Source organism: Furipterus horrens, unplaced genomic scaffold (assembly GCF_987537825.1).
Source record: "Furipterus horrens unplaced genomic scaffold, mFurHor1.1.pri manual_scaffold_1, whole genome shotgun sequence".
NCBI lineage: Eukaryota > Metazoa > Chordata > Mammalia > Chiroptera > Furipteridae > Furipterus > Furipterus horrens.
The window spans coordinates 41407932-41433327 of record NW_028327171.1 but is presented as its reverse complement, the minus strand read 5'-3'; the positions used below and the strand labels follow the sequence as shown (position 1 = coordinate 41433327).

General features: G+C 40.8%; 1 protein-coding gene across 1 annotated transcript in view; it reads right to left on the bottom strand.

The window, feature by feature from the left end:
* Window positions 1-25396, bottom strand: part of USP13 (ubiquitin specific peptidase 13) — a 117544-nt gene that overhangs the window by 55776 nt on the left and 36372 nt on the right. The window contains exons 4-8 of the mRNA XM_090274231.1: window positions 23598-23719; window positions 18577-18719; window positions 16902-17086; window positions 4850-4944; window positions 3605-3792 (exon numbers count right to left, since the gene is read on the bottom strand). Of these exons, the coding sequence (XP_090130357.1) occupies window positions 3605-3792; window positions 4850-4944; window positions 16902-17086; window positions 18577-18719; window positions 23598-23719 (733 nt within the window). The remainder of the gene's footprint in view (window positions 1-3604; window positions 3793-4849; window positions 4945-16901; window positions 17087-18576; window positions 18720-23597; window positions 23720-25396) is intronic.

The window sequence follows — 25396 nt, the reverse complement described above, 5'->3', positions numbered from 1 at the left end:
CCTTTCACTTCCTAAATTCATTGCCTATTTCACATCCTCTGCTTTGTGTTCATCTTTCCCTCTTCAGGCTTTGACTCTGAGCCTGAAAGAATCCAGAAGCAGATCCCTTTCCCTGACCCTTTGTGCAGCCTGCTCTGCATGTCTCTCTGACCTCATTCCCACCCATCTCCCCAGCCCACAATGCCTTGGCTACCTGCCCTTCTTGCTGTCCGAAGGGCATGCCAACTCACTCCTGCTTCAAGGTCAGGCCATCTGCTGTCTCTTCCCTGGAACATTCCCTCCACAGATCTCTGCTCCTTCTCAGGTCTTATGAAAAGTCACCTCCCACTCTTCCTAATTCCTTATCACCTGACCCTGGCTTACTTTCTTCTTGGCATGCATCACTACTTACAATTATATCACTTATTTATGTTCTTGCTTATTATCTGTCTCTCTAGAGATTACATACTAGAATAATCTCCATGAAGGCAGAGACTCTATCTAAATCATTGCCTCTCTAGCACTAGAATAGTATCTGACATGTAAAAAACACTCAATAAATATATGCTGAATGAATACATTCATAACGTGTAATCACATAAACCATTTCCATAATTAATTACCTATAATCCTACAGAAAAATCACTACTGTGATAAAGCCTTATCAGAGAACCATGACACCTAGCAGTTAGCAATGGGGTCCTCTAACTGGACCCCTCAACTACTAGAAACCTCAACTAGTGACACCAGCTGTCTACAGACTCAGAATTTGTATCCCTGATTATGTATCTATATCAAAATTAACAGAGCACGCTTCTCAGGGACAGTCCCATTCAAACGGCTTTTGGATGTATCCGTAAGGCAATAAGTCAATCCAGAAATTTTCAACAGACCAGAGGTCAAATAATAGATAAACCAAACTTTGGAACTGAACTATTCAAAGCCAGAAGCTACACTGATAAATTCTTGTAATATATAGCATGATTAACTCATTGTGATCCAGTCTCTTCATACCTCATAACTTGACAAGCAAAACAAACTCACTGGGAAGATGAACATTTGTGAAAAGAATTATGTTTTCAGGCAAGACTGGTGGAGAGAAATAAAGTTAAACAGTAAATTTTTGATGTCAAAAAAATAATTTTGCTAATAATATATATGCCTTTTCTAATCAACAAGGGATATCATCCATTATAATGTTAAAATACAGAAGTAATATTAGGTAATTTTTAAAATACATATTATATCTGCAGTTTGTAATCTAGTGGTTCTCAAAGAAAAAAAAAACATAGCTTTGCTATCTGAGAATCCATATTAGTTGTCATTCAATTTGTACACCAGCTTATTTAGGCTTGATCCTCTTCAGAATTATTTTGAAATGTAAACTGGGTCCAAATGACAGACAGGGTATAAAAGAGTCAGGCTGACGTTCCCAAATCACACTGTGATGGTGCGCAAGCCACTTAATCTCTCTGTGAGTCACCCTCTCCTTACAAAATGGGGACACTGCTCCTGGAGCTAACTCCACTAAGTAAGTCCTGCTGGGGGATAATGAGTATGAAGCTTAAGTATTTTAATCCAGTGATATTTGGTAAAAAAAGAAAAAGAAAAAAGAGACAAAGACGGGGGATGAGTCTGAAGAATAAGTTGCTTGTGTTCTAATTTCTACAGTAAGTGTTCAGAAAACAGAACATAAAATATTAGATAATATAAAATTCTAAAACCTGTGAAATAAGACTGAGGTGAGAGATTTGCATCTTAAATCCAAAACAAAGGCATAAGGTACATTTTCTTGTTGAAGAAAAAATTCAGAAAGGTAATGTTCATCAAACTTTAGAATGCAGAAATAATTTTCAAAAATCACAGGTTGTATTATTAGGGGGCTAAATGGTAATGAATAAAATATAACAAAGATTAAATTTTAAAAAACTAGAGGTTGTAAATCACTAAAAGTGTGTTGGGCTTTGTAACAAAAGAAAACAAGTTTTTCCATTCTAGTTTAACAAAAATAATAATTCTATAACACCTACTATAAGGACATTCCTTCAATATTTAAAAAAATTCTTGGAGCATGAGACATATAAGATGAAGCTACATTGTTGCCCTAGGAAATGGTAATGCAAATATGAGCTATGAGTAAGAATTAATAAAGTAATACAATGCACAATGCATACCTTTACAAAGATTTTCCCATCTCAGAGTTTCAGATTTACTCTTCCTTCTGTCCAGCACCCTCTGTCCTCACTCCCCCTAAACATCCATCAAAGTGTATGTCCCTTGGTGTGTCCTTTCTTCAAAGAGATCTTCCTGACCAGCCCCTTCCCTTCTCCTTCATGGAACTTACCATGTTTATAACCATGCAGTTGTTCTTATGGCTATTTATTTAATGTCTGTTTCCCCAAATAGGGTCAGGAACCATGTCCCTTTGTTTATCACTGAACCCCCACCCCCACCACACCAACACCCAGCACACTGCTGAGCAGAGCAGAACCCACTCTTTATTGGCTGGATGAAAAAAAAATGAAAACCAGGCATGCAAAACTGGCCATAGATTTCCAAAGTCAGAAAACAGTAAGAGGTAAGTAAGTCTTTGAATACCAAGAGAGGAGAGAAAAGGATATTTGATGTGCTTTTTATTAACCATTATTAAAGTCATTAGCATTTCAACTCCATTCAACTCCACTAGGTAAAAAATTGCCCTGTGCCATTCCTAGTGCACTGTCTGCCCCTCTGCCTCAGCACACACGTGTTCTCTCCCATTCTGGAACCGAGGTGGAAACTACCCACTTTGGGAAACACTGGAGACTATGTTCTAAACTGCGGCAGTGGCTGCCCTGAGCGCCCACCCGCAGGGCCCGGTCTCTGCGGCCCCTGCCCTAAGCACGGCTAAGGAAGAACGTGGCCAGAGGCAGCTGCTCTGCCCCTCGGCGTGCGAGCGAGGAGGCGGCCTGCATGTGCACAGGTAGGCAGTGCCCTAAGTCAGTGCCTCCCAAATTATCTTCAGTGAAGGCCCAGCCTTTTTGTTATCTCAACTCATGTAGATGACACATTTAAAAAATACAATAAAAACAAATTATTAGAAAAATAAAATGCCACTTATAAAATATGGCCACGTCTAATTGCTACAAAATTGCTAAATGCTCACTCTCAAATTACTCTTTTCTCATTGCAGAGCCATATCCAACAGTGTGAAGACAACCACTAGTCTATGAATCACATTTTGAGTGACAAAACGAAAACAAAAACAAAAAAAAACTCGAAAAGCCTAAATCCTCCAAACAGATCACTGAATCTCTCCCAGCGCATCTATAGGAAGGGATCTGGTAGGCTTGCTCTGAAGATTAATGATTAACAGTGTCTTGGCATAGAGGGTGATGGTCTAATAATGGAAGCCATTATTCGCATGACAAATCCCTGTGAGAGGTTTCTCAGTTTACAACGCTCATTACCTCACCTGATCCCCTTAACACCTGACAAGGGTTCTCACCCAGCTTCATGCCAGAAGCACCCCCGCGGATGAGGTGATGAGATGCCCTGCAACTCATGAAGATGGGCTTCCCCAGCACGCACTAGGGGACAGGGGTGGTACTGTATGCCGGGTTGCAGGGTCGCAGGGGACACTCACGCTCTCTGGAATTCTGGGATGCTGAAGATGGCCTGCATGATGGAGCTGAGGTAGCAGCTGTTGCCCAGGTTCTTGAGGCCCGTGTACCCGGGGCCATACATGGGCTTCAGCTTCGTCCCCGTCTCCTGGATCACTTCCCACTCGCTGACCCGCGGCTTGATGTCATTGTCCCGGAGCCAGTTCTCTGTCTGGGGCAAAGTCATTGAAAAAAAACAACTTTAGCTGTGATCATCATTTAGCTGTCAGAATTATTCCTAACAAAAATGGATGTTTCTGCCTTTTTCCCCCCCAACAGAGGAATATACAACCTAATTAAAAGAGACTGAGATGGAAATGGCTGAACAACATAAATGTACTTACTGCCACATAACTGTACACTTAAAACAGTTAAAACAGTAAATTTTACTGTATGTCTTTCTTCCCACAAATTAAAAAAACCCACATTCAAAAGATTTAAGAGTTAGAGAGACTGAGAAGAAAGGAGATAGGAGGAGGGAAAAAGACAAATAGGAATCAAAAGAAAGAAGCAAGTAGAATAATTCCGAGGGGGTAAAACACACACAGCAAACAAAAAATTAGGCAGTTGGAGAGGAAAGTGAAAACAAACTGAGGGGCTTGCGGGCACCTCGGAACAGGAGGAAGGCTGACAGAGGAGCAGAGAAAATGAATGAACAAGTGACATGAGGGAGACAAAGGACACAGAGGAACGTGGGGAGAGGGAGATGGCATGGGCTGCAAGGAATGGGCTAACGCAAAACACGCACATTGAAGTACGTGTCCCCATGCGAGGACAAATATCACACAGTCGTGAGGGCAGCTCTAAAATACAACAGCAGATGAAGCAAAGCTCTCCCATCAACAATAATATGTTGGCTTATTCTTTCCACCCCCCAGGAGCTCTGCTTCCCTTCCTGAGACTAATTAAAGTGATGGTGGTCACAGGTCATTTTAAAGGCCCTCTCCCCGTACCTTCTCCCTTTCATGAACAAAGGGTGATTCACGCACCTCTCCATCAATGGAGAGTTTGCAAATCAACTCCAACTAAACAAAATGGTACTGCATGAGGTGCCATTTTTATTATACCATAAAAAGGTCCAAGCTGGTAACCAAAAGAATTCAAGAAGTAAATGCAAACATTAAAACCTAAAACCTATAAAATGAAGAGTCATATTAGAGAAGATATTTATTAAATAAAACAGACAGTTCTCTCCCCACAAGGTGGGGACAGAGTGTAGATGTTCTCACCCCATGCATGTGAAGCATATCAATTCCAAAATGTGCTAAGTGCTTGGCCAAATGAGGATCCAAAACAGGTTCCTCTTCTTGAAAAGAATAAACATCTAGAGAATAAAGAGAAAATAAGCTGTAATCAAGTCATTCAATATTCAACATATATATTCATTGAGCTCCTACTATGCACCCAGCTTGGGATACATCAATGAGCAAAACAAAAACCTCTTGTGAGCTACATTCAACTGGGGAAAGACAGATGATGGACAACAAATAAAATAAATAGGTATTTTTTGTAAATGTATTTATATATCAATTATAGTGACATTTTGGGAAGTAATAAGAAAAAGGTTTTCTGAAACTAGGAACAGCAGTGTCTAAAGTTAAAATAATTTAAAATTAGACAAACAAAAATGCCTAACATTTGAGCCCTGGCTGGTGTGGCTCGGTGGACTGAGCACTGGCCTGTGAACCACAGGGTCGCTGGTTAAATTCCCAGTCAGGGCACATGGCTGGGTTGCAGGCCAGGTCCCCATTTGGGGGCATGGGAGACAACCACACATTGATGTTTCCCTCCCTCTCTTTCTCCTTCCCTTCTCCTCTCTCTAAAATTAAATAAGTAAAATCTTTTTAAAAAATGCCTACTATTTGAGTTTTCTAACCAAAACCACAGTGGCACAACTATATGTTCAGGAGGAGAGAAGGGTGGGGGAGGAGTGGGGTGACACTGTGTGCCCACAGCAGAGAGAAACTATGGGGCAAACACATGCCCTCAATGGCAGCTGAATGACTGGATCGGGGTGTAGGTCCGGGACACAACACAAGTCTGCCCCCTGGAACCCTCTACAGTCTCAGACCTAATAGCTGGCCAACTTCCACCTCCCGGCTGCCCCCATCCCTTCATCCCCAAACCTTACAAAGCTGGCGAGGCATGTGTGAGGACTGTATGGTGCTTCCCAAACATGTCCACCTCAGAGCACGCACTGAAGGTGAGGATATGTCTGACACAGCAGGGTGACTCAAGGGGCTCTGGTGCCCTGGGCCCAGACCCCCTGCCCCAGGGCCTGAGGGATGGCTCACTGGCATTGGGGAACTCTGTGCTGAGGTGAGAGGCTTCTTTCCTCAGGACCCTAATATTCCAACTGACAAGAGAAGGCTTCAGACAGAACCTGGCTTCTCAGAGTGTACAGACTCCAGGTCCCACCCTGGACCTACTGAATGAGAATCTGTATTTTAATAAGATCCCCAGATGCTAAAGGAACCACTTCCTTCTCTGTCCTCACGCAGCAGTGCGATATGGGAGAGGGAACAGTGTCAAGTCCATTTTGCCCATGAGGGAAAGAGGCTCAGAAAGATCACATCATTTGCCTCAAACCCCACAGGTGGCCCAGAACCCAGGTATTCTGACTCCTGGCCCAGTCCTTTTACTCTCACACCAGACTATCTCCTCAAATCTCTCAGGAGAATAACAGACTTGGTGAAGCACCATCCTTAACAAGCATGGAGAGTCAAAAACCACAATTTCTGCACTACTAAATTTGAAAAACAAGATTACAAAGGAAATAGACATAAAGATATCATTCTTTAGGACATTAGAAGATAGACTGTCCAAAGAGTTTCCTGCTCTTTGGAACATCACCAGGAGAAAAAAAAGTTATATACAGGAACTATGATGACCCTTTGACCCAAACCTAGATACGGAGAGATTCACGGTTACTAAAGGAAGTCAGTCTTTCTATTATTAATAGATTAAACATTGTATAGCTTTTTCTTCTATCCCTCTTTCCCTAGTGGCCTATTTTAATTTGTAGTCAGTAGCCTTCATTTATATTCTTTTTTAAAATATAATTCAGTGTTTCAAAAGCAAAAACAAGAGAGCGGCCGCCGCATCGCCTTGAACAGTGAGGCCCAGGGGGGCGGGAGGACGGATCCCAATCTCCTAGCTGAATAACTGTGTGAATCCACCTTGGACCCCCGCCCCCAAAGAAAGCACCACAGGGCTGCGAAATAGGTCGCGGACAGGCAGGCGCCGGTCGCTAATTTGTGACGCGTACACAGGTACTGCCCCCGACAGCCAGCCCAAGAAAACAAAACGCATCTGTCAAAATGAGGCAGACAACTATAGAAATCCCGGTGACACAACTCACCGGGCAGCAGATAGAGAACCTGACAGATGAACAGATAAGAAACCTGTCAGAGGCTCAGTTCTGGGCCATTGTTATCAGGTGGCTTACAGAATTCACAAAAGAGCAGGAAAAAGATAAGAAAGAAGCGAAAAACTTTCATAACGAAAGGAACAAAACCGCATACGAGATAGATGGTGAGAAAAAAAAATCCAGAGTTCATTTCAACAAACTGGAATATGGAGAAGGAACAAGCAGTCAACCAATGCAGCGAGAGGAAATGGGAAGCAACAATGAGAGGATCAGAAACCCCTGGGACAGCTATAAAAGGCCCAACATAAGAATCATTGGTTTGCCAGAGAATGAGGAAGATGAACCAGAACTTGAAAAATTGAGTGAAAATATAATAAAGGAGAACTTCCCAGACTTGGGGAAGGGAATAGACTTGCAGGTCCAGGAAGCAAGGAGAGTTCCCAAGAGACTGGACCCAGGGAGAACCACTCCAAGACACATTATAATCAAAATGTCAAAAATTAAAGATAAAGAGAGAATCTTAAAAGCAGCAAGAGAGAAGAAAAGAATTATATACAAAGGGGTCCCAATTAGACTATCAGCTGACTTCTCAAGGGAAACCCTACAGGCAAGAAGAGACTGGCAAGAAATATTCAAAGTAATGAAAATCCAAAACCTACAACCACGAATACTCTATCCAGCGAAATTGTCATTCAGAATAGAAGGACAGAGAAAGTGTTTCCAGGACAAAATAAAACTGAAAGAGTTCATTAGATCCAAACCACTGTTATATGAGATGTTAAAGGGACTGGTTTAAAAAAACAGAAGCTAGGGAGATGAAACAAAGGCAAACTAAATAGGCAACGAGAGTGGAAAAGGAACTGTGGGTACGGGAAGCATATTGGGGGGAGGTCAACAGGGAGGGGGAATGGGGAAAGGGAGGGAGATGATATAGGAACTGGGGATCAAGGTAGGAGGGAATGGAATAGACGGAGAGAGGTTGGGAGGAACTGTATGCACAACTAATGGACATAATCTAAAAGGGGGGGACAACTGGAGGGAGGGGGGCCACCGGGTGGAGGGGAGCAGAGGGAAGGGAAATTGGCACAAATGTAATATTTTAATCAATAAAACACATTAAATCTGAAAAAAATAAAAATAAAAATAAAAATGAAAGAAAAAAAAAAAAAGCAAAAACAAGACAAAATCCCCAACCCAATTAAGAAAAAATTTCCAAGAAGTTTAAATACTAAAAACACCAACAAAATATTTGAACTTGAAACAAATATCAACAATATTTTTCATCTACGACAAGTGACAGAAAAATACCACTCAAATACAGGCTGGAAGTTAAAAATGACATTCCCTTGGCACTTTAACTTTGGTTATTATTAACTAGTGAGGTCATCTTGAAGTCTTAAGACTTTAAACCTCTAATTATCAAAGCTCTACTAGAAAATAATAAAATTACTAGAACTGCATTATTAGTATTAGCCTAGGATTTTGAAATAAGTGAAAATCACATAGCAATCTATGATTCTTAACCAATGAGACTCATGCCACATGGAGAAATTAATGTTTCCTATCTCCAGTCATTAACTGCTGCAGAGATACATGATTTGGTCAGACACTAGAGTTATTTCTTACTGCAATTACAAAAGAAGTTTAGTGAGTAACATACAAGTAACCTAAAAATAATCTGTGATCTTTTCAGGAAGAATTTATAAATGACATGCAGCCAGAGAAAAAAATTCTGAAGTGGACTCAGAAGCTGAAAGTCCTGGCTTCGACATTTTTCATTGGGAAATTTACTTTTTCTCTAACTTCAGCTTAGCTCAGAAACTATTATAACAAGTAACTATTGCCTGACAAGTATGACTCTCGCCAACCCCCCACCTGACTTAAAAACTCAGAGCCAAGAAGCACAGTTTGGAATTTCCCAGAGGGATCCTCCCAGGAGTAACCCAAGCAACGTTTCACAAGTAACTACCTTCACTTTAGAAGGAAACCAACCATTGTTTAGAAGGAAACCAACCACAGAGAACATAAAGAGATCCACAGAAGGAAAAAGATAAAAGTTTTAGAGCATGAATAACCCACTGATGTGATAAGCATGTTAGAAAACAGTACATGCAATAAGGTCCAAAATTAACTAAGGAAAAAGAACAAAAATGGAAACTAAGACTGAGACCAAGACTGAGAATCTGTAAGGAATTATATCAAAATGGTAATAATTTGTTCTTTCTAAATGAGATTTTTTTGTGGTTGTTGATTTGCTTTTTTATGTTTTCCAAATTGATTATGAAATTCTGATTGAAAAAAGTTCTGATAAGCAGTTCCCAAAGATTAAAATGATTCCGCTGGATGGCATGGTCTTTAGTGAGTGTACCCCTGGTCGTCCTTGTTCATCCACGTGGATTAAGGTACTTATTCATTCATTCCTTGTATTCAACAAGTGTTTACTGAACACCAGATATATACAGTCACTGAGAATATGTTGTTAAATTAGTCAAGCAGGGTCCCTGCCCTCCTGAGCTTAAACTTTACTATTTCAAATACAGTATTCCCTCACTTATCGTGGGTATTACGTTCCAGATCCCCCCATGAAGTAGGAATCTTAAATTTATTCTACACTCTCAAACCTACGTAACTTTAACAACATCCGTATACAGTACCACAAAATCCCATGATATAGTGAAAAATCCGTGATAAATAATTAAATATAATATTTTTTTAAATGCCGCGATACAGTGAGGCCACGATAAGTGAACTGTGATATAGCGAGGGACTACTGTAATAGAAGAAATGCTGATTTCCTGTAAAGGACCTCAACACACATCTTCCTGGGTATGGTTCAGCCAGGTGACTTTAGGATCTCTTCCTAAGACCCAGAAAATGGCAGAAGTCCAAATCCTGCCCTCAGATTCCCACACGGGAAAACAGAAGGAAGACAGAGGTAAAGGTATACCTCAACAAGCTCTCAGGTTTAGAAAGAGAAAACCTGGGAAGCCAGCTTCACTGCTCTTTTCTCACTGTTCAAGTGGAGAGAAAAACAGAATCCTGATCAAACACCAAATACTAAGAGGAAAGGATGAGGAAAGGTCCTCTTCAGAGTAGGTGCTGACCCATCTACCCAAACTGTATCTCTCCACCATGAGCTTATATTTGTGTGTATATAGATACTGTACACAAACAAGAAGAGAAACCAGAGAATGCTCCAGTAATTACTAAAGAAATAAATACAAAATGAGGTCAGAGCCATGTACCATTACATTAGATAGTATCACTTCCATACCAGACAAAATCGAGACCGTAGTAGGAAAAAAAAAAAGGAAAAAAAAAATCAGCAAAATAGTAAAAGAAATGTAAGAAAGAAAAAGGTGGATCACAGGAGCAAATTTTATTGGTGTGTCTTCTTTCATCTGTTTCCTCCACAAATATTCATTGAACACCTACTATGTGTGAGGGGTTACATAAGATATTAGCGATAAAACAAACACACTGCTCAGGTGCTGCTGTCCCAGATGACAACCATTAAACATAGTTACAGGATCTGATGGAAAAATACAACATGTTACAGAGGAGACTTCTGGTCAAGATGGCAGCATAGGCAGACATGGTTCACCTCTTCACAAAACCACATCAAAATTACAACTAAAATAGAGGACAACCATCACTTAAACTGTCAGAAATCGAGTTGAATGGAAGTCTGACAAGTATGGAATTAAAGAAACCACAACCAGCCAGACTGGTAGGAGGGGCACAGATGTGGAACGGGCTGGCCCCTCATTCACGTGTGATGGATAAAAGTTCAGGATGGATATATTGAGAGTGAGGAGTCCCAGCCCCACAGCAGCCCCCTCACCCCTCCTGCCCCGCAGCCCAGGGTTCCAGTGCCAGGAATAAGTCCACACAACTTCTGGCTGCAAAAACAAGCAGGGATTGATTGAGTCAATGAAATAAACTACTGGGCCCCCAGCAGTTCCTTTTAAAGATCCCACACATGGACTCACCTACTCAGACTCACTCCCTCTGAGCTGCTGCACTGGGGTAGAAGCTTGAAAGGCACCAGTGATATACAGGGAGAAACTGAAGAGTCTGGCATCAAGGCAAGCAGAGGCCATTGTCTCTTTTCTAAACCTTCCCCCCAGAGAGCCAGCACGCTGGCACCATATCTGAGACTCCATAAATCTGACTAACACTGTTTGACCCTTCTTGGAGATCCCCAAAGACTCTACCCACCAAACTTACCCAAGCTGTTTTTCCATAGGAATGGCTGATCTTGGTTTATGCTTCACAACTTCCTAAATCCTCTCAAACAAACAACTGGCCTCAGTGAGCCCCAGACCCAGCACTAGCAGCTGCCAGCCTAGATTCACAGATAGTTTACTCCTGAGAACCTCTAAGCCCAGCAAAAGTAGCAGCCATCTCAGATTGCTTTATAGCTCAGGCATGGTGGCCCAGGGAAAAACACAGGTGGGGGCTGACCTTGGCCTGCACCATCTGGGAAATACCAGGGCCAGTGCACCCAGTAGACAGCTATAGACCACATTGAAGCACCCCTACCCTGCCCCTGCACAGCTGATCCTCCACAGAGGACAGAGGTAAGTGGTTCGTGGTCAAAGCCAACCCTTGCAGCTGACTGGCCTGGGTAAATCTCTCCCATTGATCTGCCAACAGCAACCAAGAGGAGGGTGTATTCAGCCCACATGAAGGATGCACCTTAAGTACCCAGCTTGGGTGAAAGAAGAGGCAATGCTACTGGACCCTACAGGACACCTACTACATTAGGCCCCACTATCAAGACACAGAGTCAAAGCAGCTCTACCTAATACATAGAAACACAGGGAAGCTACTAATATGAAGAGAAAAAGAAACATGGCCCAAATGAAAGAACAGATCAAAACTCCAGAAAAAGAGCTAAATGAAATGAAGGTAAGCAGAGTTCAAAACACTGATTATAAGATGCTCGAGGAACTTAGTAAGGGCCTCAACAGCATAAAAAAGATCCAGTCAGAAACAAAGGATACACTAATCGAAATAAAGAACAATTTATAGGGAAACACAGTACAGTGGATAAAGCCAAGAATCAAATCAATGATAAAGAACATAAGGAAGTAAAAAACAACCAATCAGAACAACAAGAATGGAAAAGAATCCAAAGAAATGAGGATACTATAAGCAGCCTCCGGGACAACTGTAAGAGGTCCAACATTTGCATCATAGGGGTGCCAGCAGGAGAGGAGAAAGAGCAAGAAGTTGGAAATATATCTAAAAAAATAGTTAAAGAGAACTTCCCTAATTTGGTAAAGGAAATAGACATACAAGTCCAGGAAGCACATTGAGTCCCAAACAAGATGGATGCAAAGAGGCCCAAGCCAAGACACATCAAATGCCAAAGGTTAAAGAGAGAATCTTAAAAGCAGCAAGATAAAGGAAGTTCCCATAAGTCTGTCAACAGATTTCTAAAAAAAAAAAAAAAAAAAAAACTTTGCAATATTCAAAGTCATGAAAATCAGGGACCTACGGCCAAGATTGATCTACACAGCAAAGCTATAATTTAGAAGCAAAAGTCAGATAAAGAGCTTCCCAGACAAGGAAAAACTAAAGAACTTCATCACCGAACTATTATTATATGAAATGTTAAAGGAACTTATTTAAGAAAAAGATCAAAACTATGAACAATAAAATGGCAAAAAATACAAATCAATCAACAATTCAATCTAAAAAACAAACTAAGCAAACAAGAACAGAGATAGAATCATGGATGCAGAGAGCATTTTGATGGTTTCCAGATGGGATGAGGGTGTAGAGGAATGGGTGAAGAGGTGAGGGGATTAAGAAGTACAAACAGGTAGTTACAGAATAGCCATGGGGATGTAAAGTACAACATTGGAAATGGAGTAGCCCAAAGACTTATACGCATGACCCATGGACATGAACAATGATGTGAGGATTGTCTAAGGAAGTGGGGGTTGCTGGGTGGAGGGGGGGCAAAGGGGGAAAAAATCAGGACAACGATAATAGCATAATCAATAAAAAAAATTTTTTTTAGAAAGGTGTGACAGAAGCACAGAGGAGGGGCACAAGCCAGGTCAAAACTGAAATAAAGTCATCAATGCAGTGATTCCAAACCTGCAGGCTGTGAGGAACTCAAGGAAGCTTATGCCCTAGTCAAGAGCGAAGATGACCAAAAAAGAAAGACCACCTTGAGTATTCACGGAGCTGGTGCAGGGGCCAGTGAGCTGGGCCATTTCACAGCAGCCCAGGGCATCTCAGAAAGACTCTTCTCCAATCACCCAAGGCACTGAAACATGTTCTTAGGTAAACCAGTTTCCATGATGGAATTAAAAAACACCCTCTCCTTCCTTCATCCGTTTTCACTCCCTTCCCATCAAGAACCTCATCCTGGCTTTGCCAACCCAATGTCTCCTCCCACAGAGGAAAGCGTTTTGTTTGTTTGTACAGTGATCTGTTTCCTGGCTTGTTTGTTGTTGTACCCATGGGGACCCAGAGTGGAATTTGATATGGGGCCCTTTTTTATTACCCATGCCACCACAATGGCTAGCCTGGGGGATAAGGGCTTCTTGGGAGAGCTAATTCTGAGTTAAGACCTCAGATGAGTAGGTGTTTCTCACTGAACTGGTATATCCTTCTAGGGGAGAAGGAGCACAGGATGATCAGATCACACTACCATTATGTGTTTGAGTCCACAACCTGCTTAGATTCCATGTTTACTGAACAATATTCTAAATATAATTCAGCTTCCCATAGGAAAGGCATGTACTGGTCAAACCAGCAGTTGTGGTTCTCATTATAAAGTAAAAAATAAATGCCCTGTATCTGATACTTTGGCTCTTGTGAGTTGAATCCACCTCAATTAATCTAGCAAGTGTGGATGACAGGATCCTCAGCTGTGGTACCTTCACCAGGAAGTGGCCCCTCTGCCCTCAAGGCAGCCTGCCCACTGGGCCTCAGCATACACAAGGTTCATCATATGATATTTAAGGAAACTTTATGCCTGTTTTCTAATGGATTTTAAATAAATAGTAAGTTACGGTTGGCAGTCAATTAAAGAGATTTAAAAGAAACTAAAACAGAATTGATCCATCACATAACTTTTATGAAATGATAATTAGATTGAAAATAATCGTTTGTGTTAAAACCAACTCTGCACAAAATAAGCAGCAATCAAATCCTGACTTTTTTTCAGAAAGTGAATGTTATTTCAGCTAAAAGAATTCAAGAACCCTCACCACAGAGTGTAAGATCCACACTGCTGCTGTGAGGGTTTTATTCATCTATGACTGAAGCAGGAATATTCATTCAAATACTGTCAATTATATAATAAAGAAATCCTTAAAAGTTCTCCAATTTTTAAAAAATACTTTAGTATGGCAGAGACTGAGTTAATATTCTTCATAGCTATTTTTTTTAACCAGTAAGAAAACACCTACACATAAACCAACTAGAAAATCAGCCTTAGAAATTCACAAAAATAACTATGAATGGCCAAGAATACTATAAAAAATGTTCAGCCTCACTAGTAAAGCAAATTAAAATAAGATACCAGCTTAGCAAAGGTTTTTAAAGTTTTTGAGTACCCAAAGTTGTTCAAGATTTGTATTCTCATACAGTGTTGGTGGGACTGTAAGTTACTACAACTGTTTAAAAAACAAACTTGGCAGTTGAAATTTTTAAAGGTTCAGCCCTGTGTTCCTAGGAATTTATCCTAAAAAAATCATTAGGAAAACATCCAAAGATATGTATTATGTACAAGGATGTTCATCAGAATAGCATAAATATTATCACAACTCACAGGGGAATAGTGAAATAATTTATGGAAATATGGGACACTAATGAACATTAAATGAAAAACAATTTAAAGTTGAATAGAGAAAAATAAGGTATAAAACTTAACATGATGTAATTCAAGTTTTGTAAAAATATGGAGGGGTGTTCTTTGTATAAGAACTCATCAAGGCCTTAAAAAACTAAAAAAAATGAAAGAAGATATGCTAACTGGTAGAAGTGATTTGTCTGGCAAGTGGTATTGTTAGTGATTTTTATTTACCTTTCTACACTTTTATCTGTTTTCTAAATATATTACACTGAACATCTGCTTCTTGTATAATTAAGGGGCAAATATAAACTTTCCTTCCTCAAGCAGAAAGAAAAAAAATTTTTCAGATGTACTCTAAATTGCGGTTTAAAAATAAGTTTCACACTAGAAAAAAGCCTTCTGGAAAATTAAAGATGCATAAAAAACAAAATTAACCTTTGCCTTTATTATTAGCATACATTTAAATAAAATCTAATTATTTAAATACTAATATTTCGGTTTATTTAACAAAAAATGTGTGTCTACTATGTATGAGATTTTGTATGGAACCCAGAGATAAATTAAGAGATAGTCCGGCCTTCAAACAACCAAAATTTTATAACTAAGCCACGTATTTAAACACTTATACAGGTTGTTCTAAGAGCTAGACTTCTAATTACTGGTCTTATTAAAGCACTATCTAAGACAGCACAGAAAGCAGAAACATTCAAATTAGTCTCCCCTTATAATTTTATCCAACAGAATTCCTACATTTCAAACCCTTCTCTCTGTGGTCCCATAAAAACACAATGATGATTGCCTTACAGAACAGTCATTCAGCATAGCAATGGCCTGAAAACACTTTGCTGGCACCCAGATCCAACTGCATATCCTGCATTTCCTCTTCAGATCCTGGAAGTCTTAGGGTTCAGCCTGGCTTGTGTAGAGTTTTAATTGCTTGGCACCAGCACCTGGACCTCTTGCAGCTACTTTTCCCTAATGAGTTAAAATAAGCCCCCTAACTTTAGAAACAGGAAAATTATCCAAAATGTGAATCAAAAGACTCTGGACACAACCTAACTGCCATCCCTCAGCTATAAAACAAGGGGGAAACAGAACCAGTTGGATGGAAGAGGCAGTTGACAAGTGACCCATATTTAGTTGAAAACATCCTCGCCGGTTAACTCTGAGGCAGGCTAATCAGTCACAGAAAGTAAACAGAGAAAAGACAAGTATCTTTATATGTCTCCTAAAATTCATTTTACCTTAAAATAAAGAAGAAAGAGATTCTAAAGCCTGGAGAGATGGAGAAGACGGACCTAGGTGTTAAGCCAGACCCGTGCTTAATAAATGTTTTCAGTGATGCATAGAGGATGGGTTCCCATGGCCACTGCTCAATACTTAAGTTTCTCATTACTGACCATGATATTATTTCCTTTTTCCTCACAAACTGGTAGAAGAAATTAACTGTATAAACATGGCCAAAAGCTATCATTTTAAAACATGCAGTGTGAGACCATAAAGGAAAAAAATAATAATTCTGAAGTTGACGGTCCAAATAGGAAGCAATTCTAATCCCTCGCAGCACGTGAACACCACCACTGCCAGCGGACAGTGGGGATTCTAGACACACAGTATCTATCTTTCGAGACCCATCTTCTCCAGAATGAACCTAGCTGTTTCTGAAATAATACCCAGCCCCATAATGAAGTCTAGGGCTTCCCCCTGTGATTCTAGTGGTGGGTCTGATTGTGCACATTTGCTTCACAAGTCCTGGTTCCTGCTTCTGCCCTCTTAACCAAGAGATAGAAAATAAGAGCAAAAGCAGCTAACTTTTAGTAAGACTTTACTGTGTGCACTGGCTAAAAGGTTATGCACCTTAACAAACCGATGAGGGAGGTATCATGATTATCCTCAAGATGAAGAACCTGATACTTAGAAGGATCTGAAATCTCACCCAAGACCTTACAACTAGTAAGAGGCAGAATCAGGATTCAACCTTGAGATGTCGGAGTTTAGAGCCTACGTCCTCCAACTCTCGCATTAAGGCACTGCTTACATCTTGGAGGGAGCCCCTGCCAGTTCCCTGAGTGGGTACAGGCACACTCACCTGCCCCGTCAGGAGTGATGGTTCCCAGCTTCACAGCGAGAGGGTAGCCCATGTCTCTGTAATGCTCCAGCGCGTGCCCGTTGCCCCCGGAGCTGTCAAAGAACCACTTCCCACACAGCACGGAGCCATCGGTTAGATTCAGCCAGAGGTTTTCCCGCAGGTCACACCTGGCACACTTCCAACCACTGGAAAGTCATTGGAGAATAGTTAGTACAGCTGGAATGCAAGGCAGAATTAGAAAATTAACATGGAAGAAACGGAGTGCCTCAAGCTGGGGCCACAGTAAACGATCCATGGAACAACCTGAGACCCCTCCAGGAGCAGCAGGACCACTCAGTACTCTGCCTGCCACCCCGGTGGGGACAGTGCCACCCAACCCCTCCGCAATGGCCTTTTTGCCTCAGAACCTGAGGGCAGAAAGGAAGGCAATTTCCTTAAAATTCCTATGTCAGGGACAGTGGACCCTGAATAAGTTTAAAACATTAAGGATACCATGTGTATAAACATCTAAAGTTCAAAAGCATTAACCATACCTAGAAAAAACTAGTTTAAACAAAACCCTACTAGATGGCAAATCTAAATTAAGTAGAAAGGAAATCAACTAACAGTTATATTTCGGGTATGCGCCAGGTACCTTACCATTTAATTCTAACAGACACCACTCAGAATCAGTACCACCATCCCCACTGCAAATAGGAGAAACTGAGGTGCCTCGCTAAGACTACACAGAACAGTTAGGGTTCCACAAGACTGGACACATTCTTCATCCATCTGCTCTTGCCTTCTGGCACCAGCCTCTGGAAACACACCAGCACCTAACAGGGGATGCTAATGTGATCCAGAGAGCATTCCAGCCAAAAATGGGACAACCAAAGACTGTTGTAAGGTGTGTTCCCCAAGAAGCAGACTCAGACAAAAATGTGAACGCAGATGGCTTGTTAGGGAGGCAATCCCAGGAAGCACCACAAGGAAGTGAGACGACAAAGCATAGGAAGCCACTCTGGGCAACTGGGACTCAGCCAGCTGGGAAACTCCAGGAGAGTGTTATTCCACCTGAGCGCTAGGGATCTGGGGTATTTACCCAACCACTCCAGTCACTGGTTGAGGGCTGTTCACTGGTTGAGGGCTGTTACAAGGGGACAGGAGAGAGCATTAACTCCTTTGCATTTCTGACTGTCCCAGGCACAGGCCTTCCTGGCTTCTGCAGGCAGAGAAAGCCCTCAAGCAAAGAGTTGCAGGTGGGGATAGACTCAGGAGTATGGGCTGGCCATGTTCAGCATCTACTACAAAGGTACAGATGATTTTAGAGAGCATTTTTGAGCTTATCTTTTTTACCTTTTTTAAAATATTTTATTTATTTGTTTTTAGAGAAGGGGGAAGGGAAGGAGAAAGAGAGGGAAAGAAACAACAATGTGTGATTGCCTCTTGTATGTCCCAACTGGGGACCTGGCTCGCAACCCAGGCATGTGCCCTGACTAGGAATCCAGCCAGTGACCCTTTGGTTCGCAGGCCGGCACTCAATCCACTGAGCTACACCAGCCAAGGCTGAGCTTATTTTTAATAAAAAGGCATCTGATAAGAAAATAATATTATCTGCTAATTCAGAGAAGATGTAGAAATGTAGTATTCTTTCGGCCAGTTTTAGGGGGCAACGTTCCATCTCCCTGATGCTCACCTTGGAGGAATCCTGACTCCGTTGTCCAACTGCATGAGGTTATTGGCATACTTGGATACTGGCAATTCATTTTCCCAGGTGTCTGGCTCCTGCTTTCTATATGGAGATTTTGAGCTAAGAACTGCATCACAAGCAATTGTTACCTGTAAGACAAACCCAAATGTAATATATTTAAACAGTCTGAGAGACTAGCAACTTCTATTAAATGAATTTAAAAGTTCATTAATAAATACAGCTTATCTAAGAAAATTCAAATGGTACAGTTACCACAAAAGCAAGATCCTAGTTTCTGGACTACAGCACTTTCTCCCTGGATCCAGCTGGGTTTTGTCCCTGGCCTAGAGTGTGCAGTATTGACAATGGCACAAGAGAGCAAGGAACCAAATCCAGTTAGTAAGCCCAAGCACAGGAGTCAGATTAAACAATTCCCACCTCTTAGCAAGCAGAGTGAAAAGTACAAGGCGAACAATTTACAAGGGTGAAATTAACTACAGGAATGCCTAGAATTTACCCCAGTGGCGTGTTTTCCTCTTAACAAATATACACCCAGATATCCAATAACCTCAACTCATCACACAATGCCATGTGGTCAAGGACACTTGAATGGAATGCAAGCAGCATGGTTCCATTACTTAATCAGGTGCAAATGTGACCCTGGCTAGGGACATGCCTGGCTGTCTCCGTGCCAGATCAGTCCACATTATAAGCAAATCTGTGATGTCCAGCTTGGCACCAATTGACTATGGGGAGGGAGAAGGTAGATCCACTGTTTTCTCCCAAACCCAATTGATCCTGGACATATGCCAATTATCACATTTGCTCTTTGCTTAATAATATAAGTTATTTCTGGCCATCTTTGAAGACATATTCCAGTGAGAATGTAAAATGGTGCAGCCACTTTGGAAAAAAGTTTGGCAGGTCCTCAAACAGTTAAACAGAATTACCACAGGACCCAGGAATTCCATCCCTAGGTATATACCCAAGATAAATGAAAACACGTGTTCACACAAAAACTTATACACAAATGTTCACAGAAGTATTATTTATAATAGCCAAAAATAGGAACAACCCAACTGTCCATTAATGATAAGGGAATAAGTAACGTATCATATGTGCATACAATAAAATGTTATTTAGTCATAAAAGGAAAGGGAGTATTGATACATACAACAACATGGATAAATCTCGGAAATATTGTGTTAAGTGAAAAAAAGCCAGCCACAAATAATTATGTATTATATAATTCTATTTACATGAAATGTCCAGACTGAGCAAATCTATAGAGACAGAACGTAGATTAGTGATTGCCAGAGGTGCGGGGGGAGAGAAGTTGAGAGGTGAAGGCTATAGAGTAATATAAATATTCTAGAATGAGATAGTGGTGATGGGTGCCCAACTCTGAATATAATAAAAGCCACTGAACTGCTAAAAATAAAATTTTTAAACAAAAATTTACATTCTGCATCATTAACATCCTGCATAATTAGCTGAACTTCATGCAGAATATTCTCCCCTGGGTAGCACTGACTGATTCTAGAAATCATGAACAGACAATGGAGGAAGTTCCCTCTGCTGCCACCCCACCCCCACCCAGCCCATGGGCAATTCCTATCAGTCCTACCTCATCCAAAACCTATTTGGAACCTACCTCTCCTCATTTTTGACACACCCATCCCAGTTCCAACCACCATCACAGCTCATCGAGATGGCCACACAGCTGCCCCCTCACAGTCTCCTTCCTCCAGCAGCCAGAGTGAGCTGCTGTGGATATTAGGAGAGCTTAAAACTCTCCAAGGTTATACTGAACACTACCATTGGCAAGACGGGCGAGACACGGTCGGGAATTAGGAAAAGGTCCCTGCCCTCAAAAAGCTTTTACTCCATTACAAAGCAGACATCCAAAAATATGATTTAAAACCTTCTTAAAAAGACACTCTCACTAGTCTCTCACCACAAATGCTGCTATGTAGTTACACTTTCCTTTCAATTATCAACATGCATCTGTTACCCCCTTCCCAGGCTGGCCCTAGATCATGGTACCGAGTTCACCACCAGCCCCTTCCTGATTTTAGGAGATTTTTTAAAGATGCCTTCATACTTCCAACTATGCATACTAATCTTTTTAGTCTGGTCTGTTATTTTAACCCCCTTCTGGTTTCTACCTCAAGCCCTTCTGAGGCCTTATCTTAATTTTCTCTACCCCACTAGATATTTTTTAAGCACTCTGGTTTGCAATGCACAATGCTGTTGATTAAGATTTAAATATAATATTTCTTTTCTTTGAATATCCTTCCTTGTGACACTCAACAAAATTTCCTTGAATTCTGGGCCACGAAAAAACACTGATCTAGTGTTTGCAGAACATCACCTAAAATCACATAGGGGCCCCTTCTATGGATCATAGCTGAAGGTCAGGATACATCATCCTGTAATTATACTGTGAATTCTCTGTCCCTGGATTTGTTATCAAGAGTGAAGTGAGAGACCTTGTTACTAGTAATGTCCTGGCTCCATCCCAAGTCTCCAGAGGCCTCAAGTTCAGTGGGGTTCTGGAACTGGCCCAAACAGGTTCACACTCAACTGTTAAATATTGAGAACTTCTATACAATGGTTGTTAAACACAGCCATTATTAAAAATTAAATTATATAACGTTATCATAAATAAAATATATTTTTTTAAGGTAACAAATATTCAAAACACTTTGTAATGGTCTTTTTATATCTTACTATTATCTATGGTCTCTTGAGGTTATTCTCATATACGCTATGTGAATGATAGAAATTATTTATAAAGGCATGCTGCTGTGTATCTCTTCCCAACACAGCACTTGGTGACACCATGCTGTTAGCCTGAAATCAGCCACAGTGACAGTATTCACTCCACAGAAATCAGCGAACACTACAAAGCAGGGCTTTTCCCCCAGGAAGCTGGATGCGAGCCATTTACAAGCACACCGCTGCTTGAGCACCTGATGCCTAAAACAAGATCCTGGATTCCAGATTATAAAATCCTTACTGAGTCCCAAATTCTGTCTCTGTGAACCCTGCATTACTAAGAGGTGGTTTAACTTTTGATAGAATCTACAGAGTAACTATCTGAAACTGAAATTTCCCAATGCTAAGAAGCTCAAGAAATGATGGAAGAGTGACCTGGTTGGGTGATTTTGAGCTCAAGAACTTTTGTTATTTAAAAGCTTTAAAAGAAAACTATTCAACACCAAAATACACAAAAGCATGAAAAGAAAATGTAGTATAAATCCTACCAGATAAATCTAGGCTTTTCCTTCAATCTCCCCTTCCAAGTAATTCTCTCTTCTTTTTTAATTCTTAAAAGTATTACTTTATTCTAAAAGACTGTACTAAAAATTATGATACATATTGCTGAATTCAGATTTCTATGTCACTGTACTTTTAAATAAAAGTATTCATACTTCAAATTATGCTCTGAATATAAGAATAATTTAAAGTATGCGAAGACATTTTTTATTAATTTTTTCACATAAAGACTTTTCCTTCATAAGTGAATAGGAGAAAAGGCATTTCTCATGACCTTTATTCACAATGTGCTTCTTCTCTGACAGCACACATACAGTGACATTAGACAACAGCCATAACAACTCTCAGTATTACAAAGATAAAAGCTTTAGTATGCAATGTCAGGTAGTGGGACGAGGCAAGACTGTTTTGTCCCCTGATATGTTTTATCCTTGGTAACAACCACATGAGTCAAGGCAGGGAATCAGAAAAAGCAGAGGTAATTTAATTCTGTATGCCTTGCTCAAGGTGTGTACTTATTACTAAAAAGAACATGTTACATCTAATCATTAGAGGAAACAGCTACAATACCTCCATAAAGAAAATTTTCATTTCTATGATCACATATTTAGGTATAAAGTAAGTCAGGGGCAAAACCAGTTGAATGGTGGAAATCTGGCTCCTAAGGACACGGGAACCTCAAGCACAAAAGTCTCCTCTTGGCAGGGGCAAGCGAGCAGGTGGCTGTAGACAAGGTCACTCGAAATTCTGAAGACAATGGGACCTAAAGACCTGGCTTTGGCTCTGGCAGAGTTTGAGAAGGGGAAAAATAAACTGGCATGTCTACACTCAAATTGACACTGACGCCTGACCCCGCTGCTATCCGAGAACTCAGGGCGTATACACAGCGGAAAAGAGGGAAAGAAAGAGAACAAAAGGAAGAAGGATGCAGTGGCAGAGACAATACAGGAAATGAGGAAAGAACAGGAAAATGGTTAGGGATCCCGCAGGAACTCTGTGCCCACTTCCAGGATTCAAGACCCAAAGTAAAGCAGAAGCTGGCTGCTCCCTGCCACCACCATGACCACCACCACGACAGCTTTAAGTTGCTCAGGAAGATGAAAGTCATGCCACAAAAAAAAAAAGGGAAAGGAGGAGAGAAAAACTCACCACTAAATCTAAATTCTAAAACCTAGAAAGTAATCTCCGTCCTTGTGAAGAACAAACCTGAAAAGTAGGTTCTCATTACCACAAGCTCCTGCAGAACTGTGACATGTAAATATTGCGTTATCTTTATCACAGCACTGCTGTTGTTTCAGTCGTGGACCTCTTTTATTTTAACCCAAACAAAATCGTACATGGAAAGGCAACATGCAGATGAGATAAAAGTATAGTCGTTCCCCTGATCAGAAGACAGACCCTCTGCCACAGCCCCTGCACACACATCTTGGGGGCACGGTTTGAAAAATCTAAGCAACAAACTGTGAGTCACAGGCAGCAAGAAGCCAGCCCATGTGGAGGAGGCCAGCCCAGGGAGCCCAAAGCCCAAACACCACAGGGAGTAACAAGCAGCAGAGGGTATTTGGCCCAAGCTCCTAAATTGGAACCCTGAACGCCTTTTTATGCTTCTGTTCATGCTCATTCTTCTCTCATTCAACCCGCCTTCCCCACCCCCAAGTGCACACACACCACACATGCATGCACACACACACAGCTGACCCAGAGAGTCACGCACATCTAGCTAGCAGCCGCGCACACTCACTGACCAGGGCAGGTAACTCCTCAATATTTGGTAGTGCTATTTCATAGTGGTCTGGGAATATAACAAGTTTGGCTTCATCTTCATATTCATAATCGTCGCTATTTAACTCGTCATCAGTATCTAGATCTGAGGAGAAAACAAAAACAAAGAACAAGATGTGAAGAAAGAACATTCCACACTAAGGCAGCACTCACTGGGAAAGCCAGACGTCCGCAGGGAAGACAGACCAAGGGCATGACATTGACAACTCCCTCCTCTGACACGACCATCCATGTGCCCCAAGCCAGGAGTAAAAGGCCTTCTCGTCTGTCTTCAGTTATGAACACTTAAGTATAAGTGACAGACGTATAAAGAAGACTGAGTCGTATCATACAGCTTTACAGTTCAACATATGTAGATATTCAATTCTTAAAAGATGTTTAAAGGATTAGACTGTTCATTAGGATTTGTTGGGTGCCTGGCTCCTGACTTCACAAGAATGAGTTGGAGAGTTTTTCCCAACACTGTCACATGGAAGAAAGTACATGGGTGTCAGAATAGATAAACCTAGGTTCAATTCTGGCTCCAAAAATTAATGTTACGTTGAGCAAGTCACAAACTCTCTAAGGCTTAGTTTCCTCATTTGTAGAATTCAGATAATAACACTTATTTCACACACTTTATATAGGGAATAAATAGTAGACAAGAGACCTGGCACAGAATAAGTCATCAGTAATAGTAGTTATAATTGAAAAATAAAATCTCAACTTCCTTCTTTCTCTCTCTCCCCCTCTGAGAGTTGCTGACATATTGCACAGTTCACCAGAGGGGGCCACTCCATAATATAAATAGTCCTGCTGCCCTCAGGCTGTGACGTATTTTCAGTAAGAAAAATGAGGTCCTCTAGACCATTGTATCAAAGCATCGCCTCTGTGCTTGGCTAATCTCTGGTAAAGGTTAGGGGGAGGCTCGAGGAAATGTCTTGTCACTATATTTACATGGACACTTCAGCCTCGTGTTCACATGATGCCAGCATCCCAGATCATGTTTGTATATTTAGATGTTTGGAACTATGGTGACAAAGAGCTGCTGAGCCACATTCCACTCACACACACACACAGACCCACACATAAACAGGTACACAGACATGGGCTCTGCAGAGAGGAGAAAGGTATTTTACTAGATTAAAGCAGCCAGCTGAGTATCAAAGGATCTGGATTCTGTCATTACCTTGTTGTTTGCCTCCAACCAACCAGAAACCTAGTATCTTTTTGTGTACAGCTCTGCTCGTGAATTCTCACAGGGAGAGCTGTTTTAAGCAGAACATGAAATACAGCTAAAACACTATCTGGACATTTTAATGAAAGATCCTAAATGACAGAATTCAGAAATGCCAAAATAGAGAGAAAAAAAGTTGTCAGATAGCCATAAGAGGTCTGTTTCACAAAAACAATGTTGAGGAAGACTCTAAGAGTTTAGGAAGGGCATTTAATTCAAGGAACTGATTCAAAGATAGACATTTTATGTTATAAAAACTTGAATGCTCCAATATCTATAATAAAAAAATGAAAGCCTAAACTTTCAATGAGGATGGTGTTCAACCCAACAGACTATTATTCAAATGATATTTATAATAGGTAGAAACAGGAAAATGTTTGTGTTATGCCAATGCTCAAGATACAAAATCATTTTCACTGTAAAGACAACTTTGTTGAAGTTATGCTCACAGACAAGAACTGGAAGGAAATCTGAAAAAATGAAAATAGTGAGTGGGTGAACTTTTCTCTATTCTTAAATTTTTCTTTATTGGATTGTTTATAATAA